Source organism: Aotus nancymaae, unplaced genomic scaffold, assembly GCF_030222135.1.
Source record: "Aotus nancymaae isolate 86718 unplaced genomic scaffold, 86718_ANA_hifiasm-v0.15.2.pri h1tg000014l, whole genome shotgun sequence".
NCBI lineage: Eukaryota > Metazoa > Chordata > Mammalia > Primates > Aotidae > Aotus > Aotus nancymaae.
The window spans coordinates 34,715,929-34,729,535 of NW_026988425.1; the positions used below are offsets into that span (position 1 = coordinate 34,715,929).

A 13,607-nucleotide genomic window follows, 5' to 3' on the forward strand; every position below is an offset into this window, starting at 1 on the left:
AATAAAGTGTGGTATATATACATAATGGACTACCATTTGTTCATAGAAAAGAATGAAAACAGGTAATTTGCAGCAACATGGATGGAACTGGAGGCCATTATGTTCAGGGAAATAGGCCAGGCAACAGAAAGACAAATTGATAATGTGGTACTAAAAACTACTCATATGTGGTAGCTAAAAAACTTGTGATCTCTTGGAGACAGAGAACAAAATTATGAGCACCAGAGGCTGGAAAATGATGTGAGGGTGGAAAGGGGAAATGAAGAGAGGTTGGTGAATGGGTACAAACTTATAGTTAGATGGAAGAAATAGGGTCTAATATTAGCCAGCAACTGGGCTCACTAGAGTTAGCAACGATATATTGTATATTTCAAAATAGCTAGAAAAAAAGATTTGAAACGTTACCAACGTATATAAATGATAAATACTTAAGGTGATGGATATCCCAATATCCTTCTTCTTCTTCCTCTTCTTTGATCTCTCCTTCTTCTCTTTCTTCTTCTCCTCCTCCTCTCCTCCTCTCCCTTTCCTTCTCCTTCTTGTTCTTTCTTCTTCTTTCTTGAGACAGAGTCTCATTCTGTTGCCCAAGCTGGAGTGCAGTGGCTCGATCTCGGCCACTGCACTCCAGCTTGGGCAACAGAATGAGACTCAACAGAAGGATCAACCCAGGTGGCTCACTGTAACCTCTGCCACCTGGGTTGATACTTCCACGTCAGCATCTTGAGCAGCTGGGACCACAGGTGCACGCCACCATGCCCGCCTAATTTCTTATAGAAAAAAAAAAAAAGGTTTCTGCTACCTTGCCCAGGCTGGTCTTGAACTCCCAGGCTCAAGTGAGCGCCATCCCTTCCCCAAAGTGGTAGAATTATTGGCTGGCCTGAGCCACGGTGCCCTGCGGAGAGTCTCGTTTTTCTTTCTGCTCATCTAAGAAGCCCCTGCTGGATCCCTAAGTGTTCCCGCCTCGCCCCTCCCCACACGCACTGCTCCCTAACTTCTCTCACAGGCCCCCACTGCCTCCTCCTGCACTGGCTTAGGTCGTACCTGCCAGCAGGTGGCGGACCACGATTTTCTGTCCTCTATGGCTGAACCCTGGCGTCCCCTCTTCCCTAGGCCTTTCGTCTAGTTCCAGCCCGGATACGCTTCCTTAGCAACGGGTTGCCCTTGGCAACAGGAGGACGCGGCCTGGCGGGCTTGGTTCCTGGCGAGTTTCTAGCACTCGCCTGCGGTCTGAGGCACCGGCTGAACCATGTCGGAGATCCTGTGCCAGTGGCTCAACAAGGAGCTGAAGGTGTCCCGGACCGTGAGTGAGTGACCACGGCCAAGGGCGAGCGACTGAGGGGCTAGCGAGGCGCGGATCCCGCAGCGCAGCGCACTCAGGGAAGGTGGCGGGCGGGCCGCGAGCTGCGCAGGGCGGGGCGCCTGTGGAGCCGGCAGCACCCAACAGTGAGCAACTCTGCTCGTCAGTGCCCCGGGTCCGTCCCGCCAACTCCCTACAGCTCACCCCAGCCAGAGCAAGGCTTTGTCACATCTCCACTCTGCCGCTCTCGAGTTAACCTAGTGGGCCCAACCCGCAGGCATTCCGACTTGTGATGTGGTTCTAGGCTATCAGTGGGTTTAGGGAGCTCTCCTTTGCTTCCATGGAGACGGAACTTTGCCGGACTTTGTAGTCTGACCCTGAAGTGCCTCCTTCACACTACCAGAAGCAGAAGCATGGTGTGCTGCCTAGTAGATGAAATATGAAGCCCCTGGACAAGTTACAATACCTTCTCTGAATGTGTTTCTTCTTCTATAAAACGGACCTAATAATACTTTCCATACTTAACTGACCAGCAGGGGAGGGTGGGTGTAAAATAAGTTAATGTGGAATATGTTAACGTTGATAAATGTTAGTAAATTTTAAGCCCCAAATCACAAACTTTAGTTATTTCAGGTCACTGTTGGCTCTTGCCGAAAGCTGACCTTATTCACCAACCTAATTTTATCCTAACCATGCAGTTGCTACCCAAAGTTTCCAAGTCTGACAACCACAGAGGCAATTTTACATGCTGGCAGCTTCCTTGACTGCCCAGTAATTCCAGCACAGGACTGCACCCCATCTGAACCTCTTTCCGTTATTTCTTCAGTGAGAGATCATTTTTCAGTGGGTATTTTTTTTTTTTTTTTTTTTTTTTTGCTTAAGGCAAGAGGTTTTCAGGGTAAGTCATTTCAGTCAGTTTCCCCAGAAGAACTCTTGCTTAACACGAGCTTGCTACCAGAGAGGCAGTGGTGCCAGCTCATCCTTAAGTTATCCACAGAAATTGCTAGATCGGTAGTGTTTCTGTGGCTGCAAAGCAGTTATTAATATTATCAGCATGAGGATTTTTAACACGGAGCCTCTCCTGTTACATTTCTTGAGACATAAACCTCAGAGTCTTTGTCAAATCTCTACCTACACACTCCCTATGAACTGCAAGAAATTTTTTCCTAGGATTCTATGATTATCCCGTTGTGTCTCCAACTGTTTATTTGCTAAAATATGATGGGCTGAGGACAATATTTAGCATTTATAATTTCTTACTCCTGTATCACCATAGGAGCCAAAATGCAGTATCATGCCCTTAAGTTGTACTCTTCTAAAGGAAAAGCGGTTACATATTACTTAGTTTAATTGAGTTCATTTATTTTATTAGTAAAAACCACACCTGGGCCAGGCATGGGGACTCGAACCTGTAATCCCAGCCCTTTGGGAGGCTAAGGCAGGCAGACTACGAGGTCAGGAGTTTAAGACCAGCCTGGCCAACATAGCGAAACACCATCTCTACTAAAAATACAAAAATCAGCCAGGCATGGTGGTGCGTGCCTGTAGACCCAGCTACTTGGGAGACTGAGGCAGGAGAATCACTTGAACCCAGGAGACAGAGGTTGCAGTGAGCTGAGATAGTGCCATTGCACTCCAGCCTGGGCGACACAGCGAGACTCTCAAAACAAACAAACAAACAAAACATCACACTCTTTGCTGAAGTCTCCAGGACTGTATTGCAACATTTTAAAATACTTTTAGGATAAATAAATGAAATTAATAAAAATACATAAAAACAGTAGATACCATTATAATTGTAGTCAGTTTTGGGAATTTTGGTTTTCATTCTGTAAACATTAAAAGACTGAAGACCAATTAAAAATTGTAACAACATTTAGGCTGTGAATGGAAAATTCCTGGCAACTGCTTTCCTGAAGCGTAGCTCTGGAAGCCAGCAGAGACACCCAGTTCTAACGCAGTATTCTGCTTTCCATTCACTAGCAATACCTATTTATTTATTTATTACTTTAAAAAATTTTTATAAGTATATATTTTATTGCACTTTAGGTTCTGGGGTACATGTGCAGAACATTCAGGATTGTTGCATATATACATACACGGCAATGTAGTTTGCTGCATCCATTCCCCCGTCACCTTTATCTGGCATTTCTCCCCATGTTATGCCTCCCCAACCTCCCCCCTCCGCTGTCCCTACCATAATCCATAATCCCCCCCAACAAACCCCAGTGTGTGATGCTCCCCTCCGTGTGTCCATGTGTTCTTATTGTTCAACACACGCCTATGAGTGAGAACATGCGGTGTTTGATTTTCTGTTCTCGCGTCAGTTTGCTGAGAATGATGGTTTCCAGATTCATTCATGTCCCTACAAAAGACACAAACTCATTGTTTTTTATGGCCGCATAGTATTCCATGGTGTATATGTGCCACATTTTCCTTGTCCAGTCTATCAATCATTGATGGGCATTTGGGTTGGTTCCAGGTCTTTGCTATTGTAAACAGTGCCGCCATGAACATATGTGTGCATGTGTCTTTATAATAGAACGATTTATAATCCTTTGGATATATACCCAGTAATGGGATTCCTGGGTCAAATGGAATTTCTATTTCTAGATCCTTGAGGAATTGCCACACTGTCTTCCACAATGGTTGAACTAATTTACACTCCCACCAATAGTGTGAAAGTATTCCTTTTTCTCCATGTGGTTTTCTCAATGTGGTTTTGATTTGCATTTCTCTAATGACCAGTGATGATGAGCATTTTTTCATGTTTCTTGGCCTCATATGTGTCTTTTTTGAAAAGTGTCTGTTCATATCCATCACTCACTTTTGAATGGGGTTGTTTTTTTCTTGTAAATCTGTTTAAGTTCTTTGTAGATTCCGGATATTAGCCCTTTGTCAGATAGGTAGATTGCAATAATTTTTTCCCATTCTTTTGGTTGCCAGTTCATTGTTTCTTTTGCTGTGCAGAAGCTCTGGAATATAATTAGATCCCAATTGTCTATTTTGGCTTTTGTTGCCAGTGCTTTTGGTGTTTTAGTCATGAAGTCCTTGACTATTGTGTCCTGAATGGTTTTGCCTAGGTTTTCTTCTAGGGTTTTTATGGTGTTAGGTCTTATGTTTAAGTCTTTAATCCATTTAAAGTTAATTTTAGTGTAAGGTATCAGGAAGGGGTGCAGTTTCTGCTTTCTGCACATGGCTAGCCAGTTTTCCCAACACCATTTATTAAACAGGGAATCCTTTCCCCACTGCTTGTTTTTGTCAGGTTTGTCAAAGATCTAATGGTTGTAGATGTGTGGCATTGCCTCCAAGGTCTCTATTCTCTTCTTTTGTTCTATATCTCTGTTTTGGTACTAGTACCATGCTGTTTTGATTACTGTAGCCTTGTAGTATAGTTTGAAGTCAGGTAGCATGATGCCTCCAGCTTTTTTCCTTTTGCTTAGAATTGTCTTGGCTATGCAGGCTCTCTTTTGATTCCATATGAAGTTTAAGGTGGTTTTTTCCAGTTCTGTGAAGAGGGTCATAGGTAGCTTGATGGGGATAGCATTGAATATATAAATTACTTTGGGCAGTATGGCCATTTTCACAATATTGATTCTTCCTAACCGTGAGCATGGAATGTTTTTCCATCTATTTGTGTCCACTCTTATTTCCTTGAGCAGTAGTTTATAGACCGCTAGCCAGATTAATAAAAAAGAAAAGAGAAGAATCAAATAGATGCAATGGAAAATGATAAAGGGGATATCACCACCGATTCCACAGAAATACAAACTACCATCAGAGTTTACTACAAACAACTCTATGCACATAAACCAGTAAACCTGGAAGAAATGGATACATTCCTGGACACTTGCACCCTCCCGAGCCTAAACCAGGAAGACATCGAAACCCTGAATAGACCAATGACAAGGGCTGTTGAGGCAGCAATTAATAGCCTACCAATCAAAAAATGCCCAGGTCCAGATGGGTTCACAGCCAAATTCTACCAGACATACAAAGAGGAGCTGGTACCACTCTTTCTGAAACTATTCCAAACAATATACAAAGAGAGAATCCTTCCCAAATCGTTTTATGAGACCAACATCATCCTGATACCAAAACCCGGCAGAGACTCAACAAAAAAAGAAAACTTCAGGCCAATATCCGTGATGAACATAGATGCAAAAATTTTCAATAAAATACGGCAAACTGATTGCAACAGCACATCAAAAAGCTTATCTATCACTATCAAGTAGGCTTCATCCCAGGGAAGCAAGGCTGGTTCAACATACGCACGTCTATAAACGTAATTCACCACATAAACAGAACCAAAGACAAAAACCACATGATTATCTCAACAGATGCAGAGAAGGCCTTCGACAAAATTCAACAATGCTTTATGCTAAAAACTCTCAATAAACTAGGTATTGACAGAACGTATCTTAAAATAATAAAGGCTGTTTACAACAAACCCACAGCCAATATCATACTGAATGGGCAAAAACTAGAAGCATTCCCTTTGAAATCTGGCACTAGACAAGGATGTCCTCTCTCACCACTCCTATTCAGTATAGTATTGGAAGTTTTAGTCAGACCAATCAGGCAAGAAAAAGAAATAAAGGGTATTCAATTAGGAAAGAAGGAAGTCAAAGTATCTCTATTTGCAGATGACGTGATTGTATATTTACAAGACCCCATCATCTCAGCCCAAAATCTCCTTAAACTGATAAGCAACTTCAGCAGTCTCAGGTTCAGCAGTCTCAGGATACAAAATCAATGTGCAGAAATCACAAGCATTCCTATACACCAATAACAGTCTTAAAGAGAGCCAAATCAAGAATGAACTGCCATTCACAATTGCTACAAAGAGAAAAATATACCTAGGAATGCAACTAACAAAGGATGTAAAGGACCTCTTCAAGGAGAGCTATGTATTTATTTTTTAATCTCTACTACTATAAGAGAGAGATTGAGAGAGACAGTCCTCAAGGAGGTAACCAGATTCCACATTGTAAAAGGCCCTTGGACTATAGGGAACACACTTAACTGTGTTTGTAAGCCAATAAGCTAGGATTTGTGCATTCAAGGAAGCACATTTCCTGCTGCTGTCTTATCATTAGATAAACTGTTCTGTGGTGCACAATGGAAGGCTTTGGATGATTTATAGAATCTATCATGGAAGGATTGTAAGTGGTTGCAACCTCTGGGGAAAGTAATCAGGCAATTTCTGTGTAAGGGAAGTATAAAGAGCAAGAACTTGGTGGCTAGACTGCTTTGAAATCTTTTGGACAAGTTATTTACCTAAATTTCATCATACTTAAAAAGAGCAGTAATAATGATACTTCATCTGGTTGTATCAAGATTAAATGGGATATAAATTTAAAGCATTTAGAACAGCACTTGGGATATAAATGCTAAGTCTTACTTTTCAGCATCTATCAAATAAAAATAAAAGCACCAATATATAAAAATATTTGAACAAAGATGTTTATTACTCCATGAATTACAGGGACAAAAATAAAAATGGGAAACAATCTGAGTATCCTTCAAAAGTGTAATGCTTAGATCAATGATACTTTATTCATGCTATGAATTGTTATGCAGTTATTACAAAGAATGAATTAGTTGCTATAACTTTTGTTCTAAAGGTTACTTATGTATTTTTGTTAAGTAAAAACCAAAAGTTAGCACTTATTGTGACTAGTATAATAATATATTTGTACCAATTATGAAACACACACATATGAATATGGACATTTATATGAGCATGAAGAAAAGTGTGGAAAGACAAACAGTGGACTATTGTACATGTGAGTCTTCATATTATGGTTTGTATATGCATAGATGAAAGTGTGGAAGGATATAAACAAGTGTGTTATAGGGATTACCCTGGGGAATGAGAGATTGGTAGCTTTTCTTTATACATTTCTGTTATCTTGCTTGTTGCATATATTGCCTTTGTAATTTGAAGGGAAAATTCAATATAGCATTAAAGACGAAAAATCAAAAGAAGCCAAATGTCACATGACAAAATAGGAGAAAAGGAAGTTTAATACTTTAGTTGGAATGTCATAAGAATATTATAATAAAGTATTGTGGGAGCTTGTGGAAAAGTTATATGGAGTTCAAATGAAGTTTACAAATGAAAGATGAATAAATAATGAAAGTTATCCCTTATTGAGCAGTTATATACATATACCATACTCTTTTTAAGCCCTTTACATAAATTTTCTTATTTAATCATAAAAACAACCCTAAGAGGTATTGCCCTGGATGTTCAGATGAGTAAGGAGGATAACAGGGCTTGGTAATTTGTTCAAGGTCACATAGCTAGTAGGTCGTAAAGCTAGAGTTTGAACTTATGCTTTTAGGTCCTATATTGTACATTAAAGTTTTAAATGTAGGCCTGAATATATATGTTTAAGTAACTCTCTCAAATATATTCATTTGAACTCTTTTTATGAGGATTATTTTTAATTTGAAGTCACAAGAAATATAATAATTCAACCATCTAGGCATGTTATAATATCATAGGGCATAAACTAATTCCTAGATGGCTAAGTGACAAAGGTGGATGAATTAGTTTGTTTAGAAGTGACTCAGTCCATAGTTGCTTGTTTGGACTAAGAAACAAGATGACAATGCCAAGCATGTGAGGCTAAATAATGGTACAGTTGTTGGAGAGGCAGTCAAAGCTAATATGTGCTGTGTTTTACTTTTCTGATCTAGAGATATTTCATCTAGATAGCAGTGAAAGGTGAATTAGATTAGATTAGAGTCAGAATTCCTGCCCCTCTGTCCTACAGTATTTCGGGAAGCCACGTTGTTCAATAATATTTTCCAATGTTACTTCTACTACCAAAAGCTTCTGAAATTACAAAAGTTGTGAATTATTCTATTGTTATGGTATATTCTTATTTTAAATAAGATTAATTAATATATCCCAAGATCATTGCTTACATGATATGTAAAAAAATTAAACAAGTAAATTTTTGTGAGTTTTAGGAGATAATCAATGCTCCTTGTTAATTGGGTTTTTTTCCAAGTGAGTTTCCATAGATGATTAATCTTGTCCTTTTATATTAAATCTTAGTAGCATTTGATTTGGAGAGTGATATTTTCTACTTCTTGTTCCAAATTTTAGGAGCATCCTCTCATGCATTAATGACACTTTGTTTATTTAGTCTTTTGTCCTGACATTTTCAGAAGGATCATATTTTATTTTAAGAAAAGATGGAGATATCAAAAATCTCATTGAATATTTATTTTTATGCAAGAGTTTGTAATGTATTCTGGTAACCTTACCACATTATGGAATTATATAACTTTAGATCTGAAAAATAATCTTGGACATCATTTAATTCTTCTTTAGCAGACAAGGAAATCTAATTAGATGTGTTAAGAGCATTATTTAGGATTATGCAGCTAGGTAGTAGCAAGTTAGTAGTAGATTCTGGGCCTTTTACTTCTAGTCTTCTTCAAACTGAGTCTAAACCTTACATATTTTCTCATACTTAAGCTCTCAGAGTGGTTAGAAAATATATTGCTTCTGACGTAAAGCAACAGCTTTTGATATTTCCTGGCCATCCTTACAGCATTTTTCTTGATTAAAACTTGGCTTTCATTGACTAAAAATTAATACAGCAGATCTAGTAGCAGAAGGCCATTGTGTAATTCAAAGCAAAAATTTTAAGAAATGGAATTCCAAGAAAAGATGTATGCTCAGTATTTTCACAATTAAAGAGGGTTTTAATATTGCAGTTGAGATTTAGTTTCAGATAGTAAATCTCAAGAATTATGATACAGCCTTCAAAGGGTAAAATTGTGAAGACTGACCATCCTATTCTTTTACCAAAGGAAAGAAAACATCAGTGTGCCCTGCCAAAGATCACAGGACACATCTGTAGTTGAACAAAGCTGGATTTATAGACTTGTTGTAACAAGAGAGAACACATACCATGGGGACTGCAGGACATCTCAGTAAGAAGGTGCTAGAAATGACTTGGGCTTGTGTTAGGTGTTTTTGAGGATGGTTCCAGGAAGTGGTGCTTTCTTGTGAATTAAATCCTCTCCAGAAGCATAGACAATTTTATGATTTGGCTATCTTAATAAATCTTATTTAGAAGGTGATAAAAATGATCAAAGCAAAGCTAAAATTAGTAGAGAAGCAAAAATTATTCTTATTAGCCAGAACAGGGACATATTTGGTTATTTTTGTGTTGGACAATATTCTTGTTTTGGTTTGAGCTAAGACATGATTACAGGGGATTTTGTTTTCGTTTTGATCCATCAGGATCACAGAGTCTGATGTTGGTGTGCTGTGAAATTGGTTAAGTTTAGCAGGACAATGCCAAGGCCTAGCTGTGAGCACCCAGCCAGTTTCTAGGAACACCATGGCCTGATAGGGCCATGCCAGTTCCAAGCCTTCAGCAGGATTTTGTTTTGTTTTTGTTTTTTAATCTCAAATGAAAGTAAATTTGCTTGGTTTTTTAAATATAGTTGATAGTGCAGGCTATCTATCAGGCTGGATCTTTCTTACTCTATAAAGGAGGAATAAAGGCCACTGAGTATAAAATGATATGAGTCTGCAGTCCCTTACCTAAAAAAGTCTAAAATCCAAAAATCGCTAAAAACTGTAACTTTTTGCATTATTCATTTGGCAGCAAAACCTGACCAGAAATGCTATGAGGCTGTTTAGTCCTTACTCATTTCACTGAATGTGACTGAACATTTTGCTGTAGAAATAGACTGTGTTTATGTACACGTGCTTCCCCAGATCAGTCGGGGAGTTACATAGCCTATCTGGCCTAAAGAGTGGGCCTGTATATGAATTTCAGGGATTGCCAAATGTTTGCTTTTTGAGTACTGAATTGTCTTTTAAACAAGAATGTTTGTACTATAATCACTAAGGATCTGTTATTTGCAGTTTGTGTAATTAATAAGACCTGTTTTCTTAAATTAGAAGACAGTAATAATAACAATAAAAATAGTCACTGAGCTTTTACTGTGGACCAGGCAGTATACTAAGCATTTTACATACAATATTTAATTCTCAAAACTACTCTTACAAGATAGAGCCCATCATTCTCTCATTTTTACAGATGAGAAACTGTGGCTACATAGTTGCCCAAGGTGAAGCAGCTTATAAATGAGCCACGAGATTCTCTAACAGAGAATCTTTCTCTAGAACCTGTGCTGTCCTTATTACCACGTGGAATGTGAATGGCTTTCTGTGCTTCCTCCAGCTGGCTCAGGCCTATTTTGATGGAGAGGCACATCGATATTTTGCCTGCTGTCCCAGTCTAACATAGACCCATCACAGAAACCCGCATCAAAGATTTATTAGCAAAAGGAAACTTCAGTGATGGGGACCAGGCATGTGGCTTGGAAGATTAGAGGCAGGGTTGAATTGCTACTGAATAATTTTAATCCCAGATGTACATAATTTTGGGTTTAGGATGAAGATTGTCACTGGGCTCCCATGGTTTATTTACTTGTCATTTTCTTTCATTGTTCCTTGTTCTGGAGCCAACCTGCCTCTTTTTCCCCATACAGAATTTCAGTTGTTAGTGCAAATTAATTTAGAGAGGTGGGCGTCATGAAATTAGTCATAGTATTCAGTGACATTTGTAGGAAGAACATGATAAACCAAAGAGAAGAAAAATAAGCTTTTTCTTGTTTTTTCTTTTTTCCTCACTGTTTCTCTCCTTGTCACCCTTGTCCTCTCTTACTCTTTCTCTCTCTCTCTCTGGCTTCTTATCTGTTTTCTTATTTTATGCTTTTTAATCTATTAGTCCTGTTAATCTAAAAGTATACATTTTTTCTTCAGCTTTTGCTTTCTTAGTCTAATTTCTTATATGTGTTATTTTTTCTTTTCCTTTTAATTTTTTTCTCCAAGTTTCCCCTTGGTTGCTTTTATCATTTGCTCTATTCTTCACTCATTGTTCTAGTTTCTGCTGATGTGGCACACAGTAAATCTGAAGTGTCTTATTTGTAAAAAGCTTCAGACAGATATTTTGGAACTTGCTTATTTGTTATAAATCACTCTGACAATGAAGTACATAAGTGTTTACCATCCTTCTTTAACCTTTATACTATAAACACCTCTATTTTATTCATATCATAATTGCCTTATTAATATGTCATGCCATTTCAAAGGAAATGGGTGATGATTTTATTTTTCTGGTGACCTTTTTGTAGAAAACAGTTTGCTGCAGACCATTTGTCAGCCACATTAAAGATGAAGGAGAGGGATTTCGTATTCCCCAGTTATTCATGGGCTAGACTTTCAGCATTCAGTCAACATGAACAACAGGCACAGTACAAACTCCAGAGGGAGGCAGCAAGGGAAAGAGATTACCTGAAGGTAACATAGCAACAGCTCTTGAACAGAAAGCAATAAGCCAAAAACTAGGATAAGACCCTGATGGCCAAGGAATAGAAAGACACAGATACATCCATAGATGAATAATAGGCCTATGTCCAAGGGCTCTTTAGAAAACTAAGAGAAGAATAGGGATAGGCTAGGGAGAAGAGAAGGGAAAAGGCAGAAAGAAGGAAGCAACAGACAGAAGAGGTGAAAGACACAGCTAGAGCACCCTGGGTGGCACATTCAGAGTTGTAGTTGCAATCAGAGCTTTCGGGTCTGCAAGGGAAGGAGGACACAGGAGGAGGTGGCACACTTTTGCCCATTGGAGGCAAAAGGAGCCATTTGGGTTTCAGTTGCTTTAAAGACCAAGGTATGAAGCCAGAAGACACTTGCTAAATAACAGATGGCATTTAGTATAAGATCAAGCCAATCCTCATTTCAGTAGCATCACAAGGCATTATGATATTCAAGTCGTGCTGTGTTAAAGTCAGAGCAATTCAGTGCTTAGATTATGAAGCTGAAGCTTAACTTGTGCTGTAAGGTATTCCAGGCGGCACAACAGATCTAACTGAGTTATAAAGCTCATGTATGACATGAATTTCAAATTCTCTGCTGGAAGCTTTAGGACATACTGTTCTCTAAGTATATTTTCTCAAGAGTTGCTTCAGTGTTTCCCATTAAGACATAGCTTCGGAAGGACATATGTGACTGATAGGAAGGGCATCAAACCATCAACTCTGAAAGAATGTATAATGGGCTTCGAGTGAGATCATTCTGCCCTGAATAGTTTTAAAATGATGATGAAACTGGTCTGTTTGTGGAAAATCATGCTAAAATCCACTAATAGGTGCCAGACTGTAGACTTTAAGAATACATGCAATGTGTCTGTTCTCACATGAACTATAGCTGAACACAAGGTTAGGTGATTGAAAGCTTTCATTTCCCTGGAGCTTATAAAAGTTTCATTTTTTCACTTGTTGCTAAAGTGATCCATAGACGAAAGCACAACTTCCCCTGAAAGTTTTCTACCTTTTATTTTTTCTACTGCCAATAAAAATTATGTAATCATAATTAATAGATTCTCATTCTAGATAGTTCAAGAGCTCACCCTAAGTAAATAGAATCAATGAGAATTATTGACATCTTTTAAAACTACCTTTATTATCGTATTGACTCAACTTAAGGCTTGGGTATTACTCTGAGTATAAAGGGTTTTGAGAACAGATATTAAGAAAGTCTTAGATAAAATTGTGGCCTGGTATCAGGTATGCAAAAAAGTATTATGATAGGATATAATCTTTGGAGTGAAGACTGTGCAGTGGCTGTTATGGAGCAACTTAGCTCACACAACCAAGCATCACTTCTACAAATCATGAAGAAGAAAGGAACCTGATGGACGCATGTTGAAGATTTATGGAGGTTTTTAAAGTAATTTGAGAGATGATGGCTTTGGCCTATGATAATATATATTTATTTTGTATGTAATCTTTAAATACCATGTAACTCTGTATCTTTTACCTTATAAGAAAAATACAAGTGACTCAAAACTAAGACCATTTTTAAAGAAAGCAAATTTTATTGAACACTTAAAAAAATTTTTTTCTGCACTTATCATTATGTACCTACTATGTGGCAGGCATGGTATCCAGCAATTCTCAAACACTACTAATAGCAAAAGAGAACTATTAATATTAAATAGCTCTCTGAGATAAGATATAGATGTGATTATCTCTGTTCTAGACGTGAGGCTGAAACTCAGGAAGATGAAGCAGCTTGCCCAACGTCACACAGCTCTTAAGGGGCAGAGCCAAGATTCCAACATGGATGTCTCTGGCCCCGAAGCCAGTTTTCCTCTGGGTTATTTCTCCATAATTGCATGGGACAATAACTGAACCACAGTGTCCCCTCTGAACCATGAAGGAGAAGTTTGATTATGTTCAGGAGGTTTTATTCAAGAAGGTG

The 13,607-nt window shown here is 38.5% G+C and overlaps 1 protein-coding gene across 1 annotated transcript in view; it reads left to right on the plus strand.

The window, feature by feature from the left end:
• The first annotated feature begins 1,112 nt into the window (after nt 1-1,112).
• The window catches only part of SPEF2 (sperm flagellar 2), a 194,538-nt gene continuing 182,043 nt past the window's right edge, over nt 1,113-13,607 (plus strand). The window contains exon 1 of the mRNA XM_064375924.1: nt 1,113-1,304. Coding sequence (XP_064231994.1) covers nt 1,247-1,304 — 58 coding nt within the window. The 5' untranslated portion in view covers nt 1,113-1,246. The remainder of the gene's footprint in view (nt 1,305-13,607) is intronic.